The sequence below is a fragment of the Protopterus annectens genome, chromosome 3.part1 (assembly GCF_019279795.1).
Source record: "Protopterus annectens isolate FY-2018-M chromosome 3.part1, PAN1.0, whole genome shotgun sequence".
NCBI lineage: Eukaryota > Metazoa > Chordata > Ceratodontiformes > Protopteridae > Protopterus > Protopterus annectens.
In genome coordinates, this window is record NC_056732.1 from 665,790,571 (window position 1) to 665,807,560 (window position 16,990).

Consider the following 16,990-nt stretch of genomic DNA (forward strand, 5'->3'; position numbering starts at 1 on the left):
TTGTACCAATAAACATCAAACTTCCCTTTGTGAATGCACAAATCTGTAACTTTGGAAGTTCTCCGTTAAATAGAAACTTGAGTGTTGTACAGATGTATTTGTCACAGTGAAACTTGTGTCCGCTACTGAAATACTGGCAAAATACAGCAGTGCGAACTGGTAGGGGTTTAATGGAAAAGTACCAATATATCTTTAATGACTGTCCTATTGATCACAGGTAAAGTACAAATGTAAGTGTTTTGTATGAACTCAGTAGCATGAGCCAGGTAATGTCTGACTTGTCCTCTTAACATCCAAACAGTTAAGGAGTTTCCCCCACACTGCAGCAGTTTGGGAAACTGACAGATGAAATATCGGATTTAAAGTGAGCTTGCATTCCATTTCAGGAAGAAATACAGGGTCTATTTTCCCACAACCTCTCTTTTTATGGATAAGAAAGTCCCATCACAACAAAGAGCCATGAGTTCAGAAATCTTTCTGGCTGACATGACAGTGACCAAAAAAAGAATTTTCCAAAACAAAATCTCAACATAAAATGAGGCCATATACTCAACTGGAGGAAGAACCAGAATCTCTATAATAAAACTGAGGTTCCTATTTTGGAGTGGATTCCTAAGAACAAACCTAAAACACACAGTACACTTAAGGAAAGTCTTAGCAAGTCACAAATAAGACAGTGTGCAACTGCGTTCCTCTTCTTGGAAGGTGGAGATGGAAGATAATCATTCCTTAAGTGTATAGTATTTGAGCCCTGCTTCAAAAATGAAAAGCAGGTAACTGGCACATTTGAAAAGAAGTAACTGGAATGGAACAGACCATTGAAACTGGCTATACAGTAAACCTTTCCCATTCAGCTGCAAATGTAGTCCTGATAGCTTGCTTCTTAGTAGTAAGCAGCCTATGAAATGGATTGAAAAACTCTTATGCCACACCAATGGATGAGGGAGAGACACGCAATTTCAAGTTTGAGTTTGGGGTGAAGGAGGTGACCCTTCTTTTGAGAAAGAACAGTGCACCTTGAAATCATATACTGCTAACATCTATCATGGCACAGGCATACTGTTAATTCTGTACATTTATTTTAATATCATGCTAAAATACCTTCTGAGAGATGACCTCTGTGGTTTTAAGTTATCCTAGAGACAGGGAACAGTACACTAGTTGCAAACAAGTCAGTCGTGCAGTTCAGCACAGAGGATTAAAGCTATGATCACCGAATGTTTCATCATGAAGTCCACCACTTGCCTATGAGTGATACTGGGCAAGTCACTAATCCACACAATTCTCCTGGGTCACCCAAGAAGAGGCTTACCTAGGGATCAATTAATACAATAAAATTAGTAAATAGTTGAATACATAAGTGCCCAGAAATGCAGACATAATGTTGACTTGAAATGGGTCAGACATATAAAGAGCTTTAGAGATTATATCCAGGCTTCTATTGGGAGCTTCCAAACAAAGTTCTTATGGATGGACCAAGATATGAGCATTTACCTCAGTGCTATGAATCTGTCATTTGACTCTGCTTTGCTATTACTAATGGTAGTACAGTAAAACTAAACTGCAAGGAAGTGACTGTGGTGGCAATCTATGCGGTGCAGGTCATTTAGGTGCATCACTTTAAGCCAAAGTACCATGTAACTTAACTTGGGCCCTTCCCTAATAAAGTTTCATGCCTGGTACTTACAAATGGAACAATACTGTAACTAGTGCTGTTGCAAACTCTGATTATGGTTTGTCATTTCTTAGTCACCATTTGACTACTGATTTGTAACCTGGGCATTTTTATTGCATTAATATTTTACTCTGATAACAATAGCGTGGGAGAGTGCAGTGTTTGCATTGGCCCAGCTTGGCTTGTTTTAACTGCTGAAATGTAAACTGGGCATTTTTTATAATATTTTACTTTGGCTGTGGTACTGTGTAAGAGCACTGTTTGTGACTTTCTGAGTGCAAAGAATGGATGTCACTGGTGTGAATGAACCTCCAGCGGGCCAGAGGCAAAGGTACAACACTAACACATTTCAATGCTACATACTGGAATTTGTGTGAATGAACCTTTACAACTGATGGCCAAAATGTGATAGACAAGAATGGTACTGAATATTAGGATTGATAAGAGTGGAACTCTGAGACTGGTTACTGTGATGTAGCACACAGACCTATTAATACAACATTGTGACCAAAACTCAATTGGTGTGATGTTACCGAGAAGTTAATGTAGCCCAACCAATAAGGCAATGCCCATCAGGAAGATGTCTGATGTGCATTACAGCACTACCGCATGCTGTATAATATTTTTGCTTTTGCGAGAGTTGCAAAACGGATATACTTTCCACTGCAGTGCCATGACATGATTTACACTGTTCATTGGGGGGGGGGGGTGTGCAGTAAGATTGTATTGTGCACAGTTTGTACATTCCTGGCTACAACACTGCAATTCAATCAAAGTTTTGTTGCACTTCATTTATGAACAACATATATGTGATTTCAAACAACCTTGTGAAACACTGCAGAGCCCATAAACAACACACAGTATTTCTCCTAAAACTGAGATGAGTGCAACTCTTATTCGACAACAGTAAAGTACTACAAAGTAAACATCCAGGGTTTCCCATCTGGTATTCTATCGTCAACCAGGGAAATTTCCAAAATGAGTCCTTGCCATGAACAAACTTTATTGTGACAGAATGTTGAGGGTTCCCTCTGCAGACAAGGTGGTATTCGCACAGTCAGGACAGCTGTCTGTGACAGCCCAAATAAGGCTGAAGATGAAGATGATGACTATGGAAGTATATAAAAAGCTGTAAATACTGTATTTCCTACAGTCACACTACTATTTGATTAAAGTAACTGATCAGTCCATGAACCCAGAACACAGACATATTTTAGACAGGAAAAGATGGAGTGTCTTTCCTTATTAAATTAGCTACATTTGTTATACAAGTAAGGTAAATAGACAAATAATTTAGTTGTTTCATTCTTCAGTACAGTATATGTAACTTTTTTGGTTACCATCTCATTTTGAAGTCATCTGCTCTGATTTTAGTTTGTCAGGAGAAGGTAGCAATGCATGAAACCTAGGCAGAAGTGCTCAAAAACGACTTTTAACCTTGATTATTCTGTAAAAGTGCAGTATACCACTACTTGTAATTTCTGCGACAGAGATGAAGAAACATGTTTAATGTTTAACCATGTGTACGCTGGACATAGTATTTAGATGTTCCAAAACCATATACCATGAAATACATCCATCAAACAATGATAACACTGTAAGCCTTGGAAGCCTGTGCTGTAGTTGTCAGTGTGTTCTGTGTGTAGTGTCAGTCTTATTAAAAGTCGAATGCAGAGGCAGACAGTCCTGTTGGTGACGTAGAATGGGAAAAAATGTTTAAACTGATTTTAGACTAGTCATGACAGTGTTTTCTTGTGCTTTGTGAAAGTAATGTTTTCTGCCAACTTACTGCCTCTTCAGGCATTCTTTTCACTTTATGTCACTATTAATTAGCACATAAGTGGCCAACCTTGTTCGTGACGCAGATGAACAAGTACATAACTACTTTCATATCAGTCTTGTCAGTGCTTTCTAATATTGCCTGAAAATATTGCTTTGTGCACACTCTCTGCATTCCTAGGTAAGTTTCTCATGATATGCCACTAATGATTAGGACCTAGGCTGCTACACCAGTCATGCTAAGAAAACATAATTTGCTGGTGGATGGTTAGAAAAGTGCTCTAGGTCTTCAAGAAGCAGATACAGTCTGCTTTTATTGGAACTGGAGGTTGGGAATTTATTCTGCATGAGATTCTCAAAAGAATCTCTTCCTCCTCTAGTCCTCAAACTTGCAGTTAACTTTGTTGCACATCCAGTCTCCATATTAATAAACAGGTCAATTCAAGAGAACACAGTCCCTGACATCTGGAGAAAATCCTATGCTATACCCCTCCACAAAGGCTGCAATTCAGTTGAAGAAACCAACTACAGACCTATCATTATACTATCCCCCTTATCCAAATTTCTAGAAAAATGTATTAACAACCAGCTTCTCAAACGCATCATACAAAAACAAACTGTTAACTCCCACCCAACATGGTTTCCGTCCTCACCACAGCACCTCTACAGCTCTTATTTCATTTATACATAATATCGCCAAAGCTCTGGACAATAACATACTAGTTTCATGCCTCTTCCTTGACCTATCTAAGGCCTTCAATGTTTTCCATACCCTACTGCTCTCAAAACTTTCTTCCCTTAACTTCTCCTCTTCTACTATACTATGGTTCTCCAGTCACATCTCCATAGATCTCCAATCTGTCAGATGGTTTCCCGAATCCTCCCTCTTCCTCCTAATCCAAACAGATGTCCCCCAAGGGTCAGTCCTTGGACCTCTCCCTTTTTGATATCTTTACAAATAACCTACACACTTCTTGTCCAAACTCCTTACTAATACAATACACAGACGACTCCACTATTATCTCGTGCTCTGATAACCTTCCACACCTCCTTGCTCTTACTCATCAAAAGGTACCCACCAAAAACTTGGTCTCTTATGGAGACATAAAAAATACCTCACTATTAATGCCAAGCATTCTCTAGCACAGACTTTCCTTCTCCCAACCTTACTTTATGCAGCCCCTATTCTCACCAATATTCAATCCAATCTATTAGCTAAACTTAAAACCACCTACAACAAAATAGCCAGATTCACTGCCAACCTTCCCTATCTCTCTTACCACTGCACAGCTTTAAAAAATCTACAATGGCTTAAGCTACATAACCAACTCCTTCTTCCCCAAATCCACCTCACACACACACTATCTTAAATCAATCCTCCTGCTGTCCTGCCCTCACGGACCTCATCATTCCCTACTCTCCTAAGCGTAACCTACGCAGCACAGACCTATACCTCTTAGACATCTATAAGACCAATAAAAATATTGGCAAACTTTTATACAGCCACTCTGTCGCCAGTGCCTGGAACAAACTTCCCATTTCTCCAAGAACAAACGGCAACTTCCTTAACTTCAAAAAACTTCTAAAGGACTTATTCTTGGACCTGTCCTTGCCCCACTCCCACCTACCACTACTCCAGCTTCTCTTCCCTCTTCCTGTCTCAGCTCTGACACTTTAAGACAACTACTCATTTAAGGTCTTTATGATGTTCTACCAACCCTGAATTTCTCTCTGATGGTAATTGTTAGATTGACTCTAACTTTTTATATTTTATATACTTAATATGTACCACAGCTGTTTAAACCCTCAGTATTACTCTTGTTTTGTAACATGTTCATTTATAAGTTGTATTCTGTTTCTCCTGTGTATATACACTTGCATGTTAATATTGTATGATGTTTTGTTTTTGTATTTATGATTCTGAGGAACCTTTCTCCTGAGGTCTCCACTGAAAATGGGCTCTGCTGCCCAGTTGGCTAACCCGGTTAATAAATGCCAGATAAATAATAAAATAAAGACATCCATCAAGTCTTAGAAACCAACTCCCATCTGTTAAAATCTTGCAAAATATCAAAAAAGGACAAAAATAGGGAGTTGAGATACGTGCTTGATCTTCATGTTAAATAAGTCAAATGCATAAAGTGAAGAGGACACATGAGAAGGACTCAGACTTTGAAAAATGAGGCAACTGGAGATCATTTTCAGGTCCTTTCCTCTCTGACTATCAATACTGTCACTACCACCATGTACAGAAAACAAAGAAGAGGAAGAATGCAGTCTTCTTTTTTTCCCTGATGGCTTGAAAATGGATACGTTAACAACAGCCTGGTTTGTTAATGCAGTCTGGCATAGGGATGCCTGTGCTATCATAACACCAGGTATTCAGTCTTAACCAAATGCAATCTTCCAAAACTTTGCAGATATCAAGTCAACCAATCAGACGCCAGAATCTTTTAACACCATTCATTGTTCCTTTTTTTTTTTTTTTTTTTTTTTAACTATACTGCTTATCTTTTAACCATACAACTGTCTCTGTCTCTGCTCACTTCAGGAATTCCTCTACCATTTACCAAACAGCAGTATAATCGGGCAGCCAATCAAAACAAAATTCAGTTCTTGTTCATGAACTGCAATAAAAAGAATTTACTTCCAAAGCTAAAACCTTATTTATTACATTTCTTGAACAAACAATTTTTTTGTAAATGGTTACTTATTCACAGTCTCTACTTTCTAGTAATAAAAATGTATGTATGTATGTATGTATACTGCATAAAAATGAACTTCCAAGAAGGGTGACTAATACTCTTTGCCTTTTCAAATTGTTTTTAGATTATTAGCATCTGACATTTCAAAACAATGTTATTGTCTAGATAAATAAGAATCAGATTCACATTTAAAATTAATAGAATGCGCTGACATTTATCAAACATTTAAATCAACAACCACTGCCTGAAGTTTGTAAAACAAAAATATTGCTTAGCATTATGTAGATCTCATGATTTTAAACAACAGAAAAAAGAATGTTACATACGTGATATTAAGTCAAAGCACTTTTTTTCTTCTGTATTTGGTTTCACTTGGCAGGTAAGTAAATTCAGTTTAGCAGGTTGCCTGTTGGACTAAAAATAACACCATTATAAAAATGGATTATCAACAGTAGGAAACTGGAATACAGTACAGCACAAATAATTCTTAAAATGTGTACTTCTAATGTAATGTACTAACGCCATTTAAAATTATATGATAAAGTCAAAAGCATCTTCCTCAAAGAAAGAATCTGTATCAGTGAGGTAAAAAAGGTCTACATCAAGCAAAATCTTAACTTCATACTGTGGCTCCAAGTACACAAACATAGGAAATGAAGCTGACAGAGATGGAGGAGTAGATGTGCTCCCATAAACAAACACCATGACTATACTACATTCCTGAGTATTTTCAAAAAGTTATTGACAGCAGCATGCTTTAGTGTCCTCAGACCGAAAGGGTTAACTGTTTTCAGATGTGGACGCTAGCAGCTAAAGAATAACATTTAGACAATTATCATTGATGGTATTGATATGGTACAGCCACTCAGTCTTTGATTTTGTCATTGCTAATGATGCTGTAAAAAGTAATAATACTCTTTCTTTAAAAGCAGTCAGGTAGTAATACTATGAATCGGACAAGATGAGAAATTTCTGCATGTTTGGTTAACGGGTCATTATCAGACCAAGTCTAAAAGGAGAGCTTTTAATAATCATGGCAGATTCAGTAATTTCAAGATGATGGCTCGTTATCCCATGTACCAGATCTGCTAAAGATTTGTTGACGTCTCAAGTGAGAAGCTCCAAAACACTGATGTTGGAAATGAGACTGTTGGTATGCCTAAACTGAAGATGGGTCCTTATGCCTGAATAGGGATTACCTGGAAGGAAGAATGTCTTCAGTTGCCTAGAATGGGAAGATCTAGCGAGACTGCATTAATTGGGGGCCTAGAGTTGGACACTGTGGGTATGAACCAGGTTCATTTGCAAAGTGAAATAAATGTGTTTTTGCTGAACCAGAAGCTGTGTAAATCTGGACTTTTTGCCTGAACAATGCAGACATCTGCATGTGGACATTTTCTGTTGATGAGACTGCATGTTTTACTATATACTTTGCAATATGTATGGGTTTGTGTGAGCATGCAGACAGGCAAAACAAAGAAAAGGTTAATATTCAGCCCAAACTTCCACAAATGGCAGCAACACTTCCCTACATTTTTGCAACACCTTCTCTACCTCAATACACTGCAAACTTAGGACAAACAAAAGATGTGAAGAAAAGCTACAGATCATAATAATCCACAAAATGGCTGAAGAGATGCATCTATTGGTACTCTATTTCCTTTTGCCCATGCAAAACAAAGGCCAGAAAGGAACAAGGTGCTTGCTGCCAAAAATGTTAGTGGCTTCATTCAATTTTTCATACTTGTTTACATTTTAAAGTAAACATCTGACATTGTATTATTTGTTTCCTTTCTACGATACTGAGGATTCTGATTTAGTAAGGTAAAGGTATAAGCAGCACAGGGACTGTGATCCTGAAGTCATGTTTTCTTGTACTGATGGCACCCAAGTTAATGACATCTGTACGCTGCTTGACATGATGTAGTCTGTACCATGTTACCTTGTTTTATTGATCACTTACAGCTCTCACACATACATTTCAGGTTGGACTGATTTAGATATTAATCTGTATGTTTTGATTATCCTGCCAACAAAATAAATTGATAGCCATAAATGGATACTAACAGGCCACCCTAATACATGACACAAGGAAACAGCTTAATGGTCATCATTGCGATTTGCAGTTTATAATGACTTTACAGAATCTTAAAACAAGATGACATCCTCAAGTAGGAAGCATGAGGAAATGGGACTATTCATAATCAGCTTTATATAATCTGGGGGAAATACATCTGTTGGGGTAGTGGCCTTTACCTGCTTGCCCTTGCCTGTGAAATAGAAAGCCCTAGCTCAGCAGCAACCATCTAAACAAATCACCAGATTATAGCAAATAACTTTTCTACAAAGTACTTATAATTAAATTTGCCTGTAAATGCCTCGGGTATCCATGTGTCTGGCATCTGCTTGGATAGCATCCTGGCCTCCAGCACCCTGGTATCATGCATTCTTCCTTAATAAGCGATAATGGACAGGAATTTGACGTGCAATGTACTGACACCAGACTACTATTTGGAGGAAGCACAGTGGCCAGAAGTCCAGCCTCACATGGAGGAGCACAGGAAGTCCCTTTTGTTAGGCTAGTACATCCTAGAGGCTCACTCCTTTGAGTCTCCTACTAACAAATATCTTGTGAATTCATGTCTACTCACTGAAGGCAGTTTTGGTGAATGTGAAAAGTACCTTCAGTGAACATCCAAGGGAAGTTTTTTTTTTTTTTTTTTTTTGTTTTTGTTTTTTTTACAGAGGATCAAGGTGCAAGCTCCCCTCAACTTACATACATATCTATCTATTTATCTATCTACACACACACCCAAACCCACACACACACCAACTCCAAGGTCACACAAGAATGGGGGCAAACTCCACTGTTGATGAATGTAGTTTCAGAGAATGTACTTTGATCATTTCACATTTGCCAAAGCTGCCTTCGGTGACCAGGCGTACTCCCTATCTGAACAGAGTGACTTTCCCCATAATGTAAAACTTCATAGATTCATATACTGTTACTAGGCTAATGACCCGGTACACATTTCTAAGACTAACAAATTTTTCTCAAAAGAATAGTGAAGTCCTGTATCCAAATAAGACATTGAGGGCTAGGCATTTATAAGCTACCGCTGTCCATAAGGGAAATGGGTGCCAGGCCCAGTGTAAATTTCGTATTCCTCTCCTATTCCCCATCCACTTGTCTGGGCTGTGCTTAAACTGGATAACAGATGAATTCGGCTTCATATGGATGTGAAGCCTGTTCCATACGAGAGGCGGTCTCTAGAAGATGTCTCTTTAGCATGTTCTGTTTAAGTCATAGACAAAATTTAGGTCCTTAAGCCTTGTATTTCTTGTACTCTTTGACTTACAAATAAGTAATAGGGTCATAAGTGTGGGGTTGGCAGATGCTTTGTAAGCCAGGCATAGATCACCCCTCTGCAATCTATAGGAGACTGAGCTATAGGGAAAGGGCTTTAAGATGCTCTGCATAATGCAGGTTTGTTACGCCTTGTATTCTTTTTGTAAGTAACCTTTGAGGTCACTCTAGTTTATTTCTAGTTTACTGCAAATGCCTGGTCAGGTACCTAACAAAGGGAGCACTGTACACTGTGACTGGTCTGGTAAGGGCAGACTACAGTGGGATAATGACCTCTTTGGACCTAGATGCGATGTCCTTACTTGTAAGTTGTGCAACATAAAAGGATTTCCTCACCACTGTGGCCACATGGTGGACAAAAGTAAGGCTACTATCTATGTATGTACTCAGATCCCTGACCACTCGGCTGACTCTTAGGGCTGCATTATCAACATGGTAATTAGCCAGATGGTTGACTTCCCAAAGGGTACAAGCATGAATTTCTTAGCACTGAGTTTAAGACCATGCCTTTGGAACCATTTGTTAGTCAAAGACAAACCTTCTTGAAGAATGCTAGTGTCTGCAGGGGAGTCAATGATAACCTTCATCTTGCAATAATCTGCAAACTTAGTCAGCCATAAACCTTCAGCATTTGCTTCCAATTCAGAGAAATAGATGCCAAGAAAGAGAGAGTGAGCTCAGTACCAAGCCCTGGGGGACTCTGCTAGTGACCGGCCTCTTGGTGGGGGTGGCCTCAGCTACTCTAGCCTCCTGAGTCCTATCAGTGAGCCAGCTGGCTATACAGAGGGTGATAAAAGGGTTTATACCAAAATTAGTGAGCTTGTCTACAATGTCTGAGTGGGATATTGTATCAAACGCCTTGGCCAGATTAGGTAAGATGTGTGCACAGACTTACCCTCATCCAGCGCTTTGGTGACCCTAACAAAAAAGCCCACCAGGTTTAATAGCCATGACCTTCCTTTAACAAATCCAAACTGTGATGGGTCCTGAATTTGCAGGTTATGTCCTCAATTATCGTGTCCATGATGATTCTTTCCATGGCCTTACATATGAGGCTGGTAAGACTTATTGCCCTGTAGTTACCTGGATCAGAGGTTGGACCTCCTTTGTGCAGGGGAATGACTGTAGCCATCTTCCATTCCTTGGGCACAAAGCCTGACTGAAGGCTCCAGTTGAAAAGTGATTCAAGTGGACCACAGGGGTCATGATTCATGCTATTTATTAAATATCCTGAGATGTTATCAGGGGCCACTGATGCAGTATTTCTTGTCTTGGAAAGTGCACTGATGACCTGTTCCCTTGTAATGGTTGAGGGGATTGTGTTATGTGGTATCTCCTCTGGACTATCACAGAGGGAGATGGGGGAGAAATTTTAACTGAACCCGCCAGCCAAATGTTTGGCAACTGCCTCTGGTTCAGTGTGGGTCATGCCATTTACAATAAGTTCTGTGCATTGCTGTGCATTTACTTTGAGGTTACAGACACAGCTGTAGAAATCTTTGAGGTTGTTCTTTGCATGACAAGATACACTTTCTTCAAATTTAACCTCTGAAGTATTAACCCTCTTAGCTGCCTGTTTAGATTGCTCAGGGAGCTTTTATCATGCATGGCTTTGCTCCTCCTACACTTGGCCAAAATTTTTTATTTTGTTGTATAACTGATTGATACTGTGATTGCACCAGAGTGGCTTGTCTTTTGAGTTTGTCTTATTGTTAACATGAGTGGGCACAGCTCACTCTATACAACTATAAATATGACTGTACAGAGATTTTATAAATAGCTCAGTGTATTCTATGGTGTTTACTGGGTTTAGGGGCTTGGAATTTAGCCAAGGTGTTGCACAGTAAAGAGAGGTTAGCCTTGGAGTAGTTCCTAAAGGTTTTTGGTTTCGCTGGATTCCTGTATTTAATTTTTATTTCAAGTAATACTACCTTATGTTGGATCTGACGAACAAACTTACATTGGGTGAGGAACATTGGTCTCCCATGTTCATGAGTACAAGGTCAAGGATGTTTGTATCCCTGGTAGGAGAATGGACCAACTGTTCCAGGATGCTGATATTAACAAAGTTTAGGAATCAATGGGCTTGTGCATTAGAAGTGGTTTAGCAATCTCAATCTATCGATGTGTAGTTGAGATTCCCCATAATTATCATACTGAGTTAAACAGTGAGGGAACTCTAGTACACTGAGATAGGTAGTATGGGTTTCCTGCATGGAGTGGGACCTATATGTTCCAAGGGTATGGTATGACACCCTGTTTATGGTGAGATGGGCCTTAATATAGACTGGCACTCCTCCACCTTTAGTTTCTTCCTGTGCAATAGCTGGTCTAAAGTTGTGAATGTGAACGGCACTACAACCTTGTATTGCTTTGGTACTTTCAGTGACTTTAAACCACGTCTCCGTTACTACACATATGTCTACATTCTCCAGGGAGAGGAAGGCTTGCAGGGAGGGGAATTTGTTCTTAAAACGTCTAGCACTGAGCCGTACCACCTTCAGATATTCCTTCATAGGTTCAGTAAGTAGGTAGGTTTATCAGTTTGGCATTGCCTGCAAAAGGTACTATGGGGTGGAAAAGATCTTTGCCAATATCTGAAAGCCTAGAGGGGTAAGTGCAGACCATCCCCTTTTACAACAGCCTGGTCTATTAACCATGTCCTCCCAGGCCGTGAAATATTATACCCCCCCCCCCCGGACTGACACCAGAAGCCAAGCCAATTGTTAAAATCAATAATTTTCTGTTGGTAACATGGCATCATCCTTGGAGAAGGTAGTATTGCTGCTTACTACTAGACTCATACCTGCCTGAGACACATAATCAGTGAGCTCGATCATGTCTCGCTTCATATAGCCAAGGGAGGTACGTCATTAACACCCACATGGACTATGATAGAGTCATACTGGTAGCTGTGGGTCCATGACCTGAGTGCCTGTGTAACTTGATGGATCCTAGCCAGAGAAAGGCAGCTAACTGTGACTCTCTCTCCTTACGTAGTCTGGTCAGGTGTACATTGGTGTGCCTTACTACAGAATCACCCATGACTAGGAAATTTGGCTGTGTGCTGGTTTGCCTTAATGGCTTAGCAGTGGAGGCACTGGATACAGTGTTATTATGTGTAGTTGTGGGTGGTGTTTTAATGGAGTGTTTATGTGATGGCTGAAGACCCTTTCTTTGACTGTACTGTGCAGATCTTAGTATTTAAGGTTGGTTACCTGTAAGTGCCTCAGCACAAGTAGTTCTATGTGCAGGGTCTTTACCCTGTGCAGTAGCAGAGGTGCAGGTGTCACTGACAACCTCTACAGGACTGATTCTGGTTGTATGCGAGAGTTTTGACCCCAGCGTTAAAAGTATATTTACACCTCTCTCATACACTATGTTTTATTTAAGAATAAATGTGTTGTCAGTGTACATGAAGCAATTGCTACAATGCCTAAGAATACTCATCTCACCCAGACTAGCCACAGAGAGAGTTGGGAAGTGCACATTCATGGCCACTAATCTATTAGGGAGGAGTGAAGAAAACTTAAATATTGAATAAGTCAGTAAGACAAGCAACTTGATGAGCACTGCTCAGCTATGAGCAAACAGGATGTTCTAGTAGTTAAAAAAATGTCTACACAGTAATACCCATAAGAGTGCAGACCACAGACCAGAGCAAATACACTTAAAATTACAGGCACAATAAGACTACACCAGCAATTCCTAGTACAGAAGGGTGAAGCCTACCCTGTCCTCCCACAGGAGTGTACACCACAAACCTTCCTAATGTAAAATAACTGGTTTGGGGTCCAAGTGCTTTAATCAGGACAAAGACACTTAGAACAACAGCCACAATAAGCCTTCACCAGCAATTTCCAGCTCAGAAGGGTGCAAGCTACTCTCTCCTCCCACTAGAGTGTAGACCACAAACCTTCTTAATGTAAAATAACTGGTCTGAAGACCAAGCGCTTAAACCAGAAATAAGATACATTTAGAATAGCAAAAACAATAAACCTTTAACCAGCAATTCCCAGCTTAAAAGGGTATAAGCTGCCTCTCCTTCAGGCTACTAACAAGCAGTAATAAATGCAGCAGATTAAATGAAACTGAATACTAAGATTATGCAGCAAAAAGCTAAACTAGGAAGAAACGCATAGATACAGTAAAAGCAGCTGAATAAAGTGCACTTTTAAGTGGGAAAGGAGGGAATAGAAGATAATTTAAGTTTAAGAGACTAAGTAGGTGGGCATTCCCAGCTGATCTCTTGGCACTCAGTAGAATGAGCTGACAAGATGGGACTGGGAGGAGTATCCAAAATCAGATTTATAGTAGGGGAGGGCAACTCAAAAGCCTCCAAGTTTAAGAGTACAACAGCGGTAGAGCAAGTGGGTGGGAAAAATAAAAAAACTTAAAACAAAATGCAATATGAGAAAAAGACTGAAAAAAAAACAGAAGTAACCAAACCTTAAATGAACAACTTTAATTCAAAATCAAATGCAGACACAGATCAGCAACAGCTGGCAGAGAACAGCAAGTCAAACAAGCTCTACAACTAAAGTGCCTCTAAATATTTTTAGTTAAATGAGCAGTGCTATTTCTTAGCTCCTCCCACTAACTAGCTAGATATGATTCACTGACTGCAAATTAATTATTTTCTAACTTTTCTAACTGACCCTGGCCAAGACCTCTTAAAACTCCAAAAGAACAAAAAACTTAAAACAAGATGCAATACAAGAAAAAGATAAAAAAGTAACCAAACCTTAAATGAATAACTTCAACTCAAAATCAAATCCAGAGAAAGATCAGCAATACTCAAGCAGAGAACAGCAAGTCAAACAAGTACTGCAGTTAAAATTGAACTTCGAACCAGAGGCAAGAGACTCATACAACAACGTGGCCTTATTTTTGGCAACAACTGTCATGTTGTCTAAATCACCCCGGGGATCACTTCTGCAGCACTGCTTGACAGGGTCACAGGAAAATAATTTTCTTGGGTGGCGAAAGCCAGGGAACCTTTTTGGCTAGGCTTATATAGGTCCCAGGGCCGATAGCCTAGTACCTACCTATGAACCTAATCAACATAGCCTTATTTTTGGCAGTAGCTGTCATATTATCTAAACGTTTCTCCTTACTATGAGCTTCTATTAGTCCTTAAATTGGGACTGAAGGCATAGAAAAGAAAAGCTCCTGGGTCAGGAAGAAGGGGCAGTCCAACTCTCTGCAGCAAAGGCAGAGACCTGACCAAGATAAAATGGCTGAATCTCTAAAGCCATGGGTACATGTTCCACTCTAACACCACTATCATCAGTTATTTTTTTGGTTTCGCCATCTTTTTATGATTATGTTATTTAGAATACTCTATTTGCATTTTCCAAATCTCTGGGGAGGAAGATAAGAATGTCTATATTTATACATAAGCTGTCATAGTAAGGTAGTGGCAGACATTCTTCTCCCCAAAACCAGGAGCTTACAAAGTTCACAAAAATACCCTAAGATTTTGGTTCTATTTAACACACATTTTTTTTCCCCGCAGAAAACCTCAGAGTGCTCATATGCATCAACATAGTGGCTTTCCCTTAAAAAAAGGTGCTGCAAATAGTTAATAATTAAGGGAAACTCTTTCATAAAAAATACATTAACCTTTTCTGTGTACATTATTAGAGACAGAGCACCTTTGTAAACTAAAACAAAAATCAATGATCTCTACAAAAAACTCCAAATAGGTTACTTAACCAACTTCAGATCTACCACGTAAACAACAGGCAAATTTAAGTGATATAGAAAACAATTAACTTCAGTGGAAACAAGAGAACATAAGATAGCACAAGGTACTCTCACCCTTGTTGCTGGGTTTCTGGATGATGCCCACAGCACAGAAGTTAAACCTCCCACCAAGCAATGTCTGAATGCTTCCCAGATCAGCCTGGAAGACTGACATCTGCCTGCACGTAGTTCAGTTCATTTTATAAATGTTCTGCCGCATGACAAACCTATCCAGATGCCAGCAAGATGTATGGAAGTTAATAATGTGGAAACAAGAACTCAAGCAAATATTTGAAACTCACAGCTGCAACTTAAAAGCCTGTGATAGCTTCCATGCAGTGTGTGCACCAATTTAGACTGAACACTTCATATTCATTCTTTGCTGACAATTGTGAAAAACTTGTGCTCATGTGGAAAGTATCCCAGGGAGCATGCTGGCAGTAAGCCAGATTACATTTAACTGTAAATTGAAAATCATTTATCCTATTGCTAAAATCACTGTTTTTTCACATTAACTTAAGACTGTATAATTAGTGTATCTGCATAACAAGTAATCAGAAAGATGTAGTGTTTAGATAGCTTAGCAACCAATGAACTTAAACTGCAGATAACCAACACACAATTTTTTTGTTTGAACTGGAGCTGCTTTGTTTGAATGAAAAAACATATGTATATGCCTCATAAAAAGCTGAACATCTAAAAAGCCTTCATGGAATATTTCCCTGTGTGCCACCTATACTCAGCATAAACAAAATCTGTCCTTACCTTAGTAGAGCAAAACTACATCAAACGGAATTATCCTAGCTTTTCTTTATAATACCTCACACAATATTCACAATGCTGCTGGAAAACCAGTGCAGAGGCTTGCTGAGTTGCACACTACATTAAAATGAACTTGTGATTATGGGAAATTTAAACACTGAATGGAAGCTCTTGTCAGACCGGTCTTCAGATACCATAAGAGAGTTAGCAGAAATGGCACAGCAAACTATGTAACATAAGAGACCAAAATGATGGTGAGGAAAGCCCACCTGACTGGATCCTTGTGTCAACTCATGAAATACACCATTGTTGCCATCATTATGGAGGATACACCACTGATCACTTGTACATATTCGCTGGCTAATATCAAAGTATTATCTTGTGAAAAGGAAGAATGCAGCAGCAGCCAACAACCTCTTAGGCATGCTGAGCATAGTTCAGAGAACATCTTTGGTTTCTCTTCCAACTTCAGCTTCTGAGACTATGCAAAATAAAAACAAAACAGATGGCTTCATGGCTTTGACACTGCAAGATCAGATGGCCTTTACCCTAAAACAATTGGGGGTATGGAACACCTTTATTACCATTCATATAAAACATTATCAGTTGTTCTCTAGCCTCTCTTATAGCCCTTGAGTGGTGGAAACCTTGTACTATAACTCGTATCACAAAACCCAACTCTGACCTACCAGCATCCTATAGGCAAACTGACCTCTTCTCAAAAATGGCCAAGATTCTGGAGAATACTCCAGCCTTACAGTTAAGGACTTGCACTGAATAATAAGATCTACTCTCAGTCTGTTGCCGCAGCTTCAGGAAAGGGCATGTACCTCACCAAGGAAGCTAAATAATAAAATGCAGTCTACACATCCCTAAGGCCTTTGATTCAGTGGGCTTGCCCTCCTGGTCGATGAGCTGTCAACCTATGGTCTCAGTTCCTCTTCCGTGTAATTG

At 39.4% G+C, this 16,990-nt stretch overlaps 1 protein-coding gene across 4 annotated transcripts in view; it reads right to left on the reverse strand.

Annotated features, from left to right (window-relative positions):
* ASAP1 (ArfGAP with SH3 domain, ankyrin repeat and PH domain 1) overlaps positions 1–16,990 on the reverse strand; it is a 2,547,392-nt gene that overhangs the window by 828,929 nt on the left and 1,701,473 nt on the right. For all 4 annotated transcript variants that reach the window (XM_044067036.1, XM_044067034.1, XM_044067035.1 and 1 more), the window contains one exon: positions 6,486–6,573. In XM_044067036.1, coding sequence (XP_043922971.1) covers positions 6,486–6,573 — 88 coding nt within the window. The remainder of the gene's footprint in view (positions 1–6,485; positions 6,574–16,990) is intronic.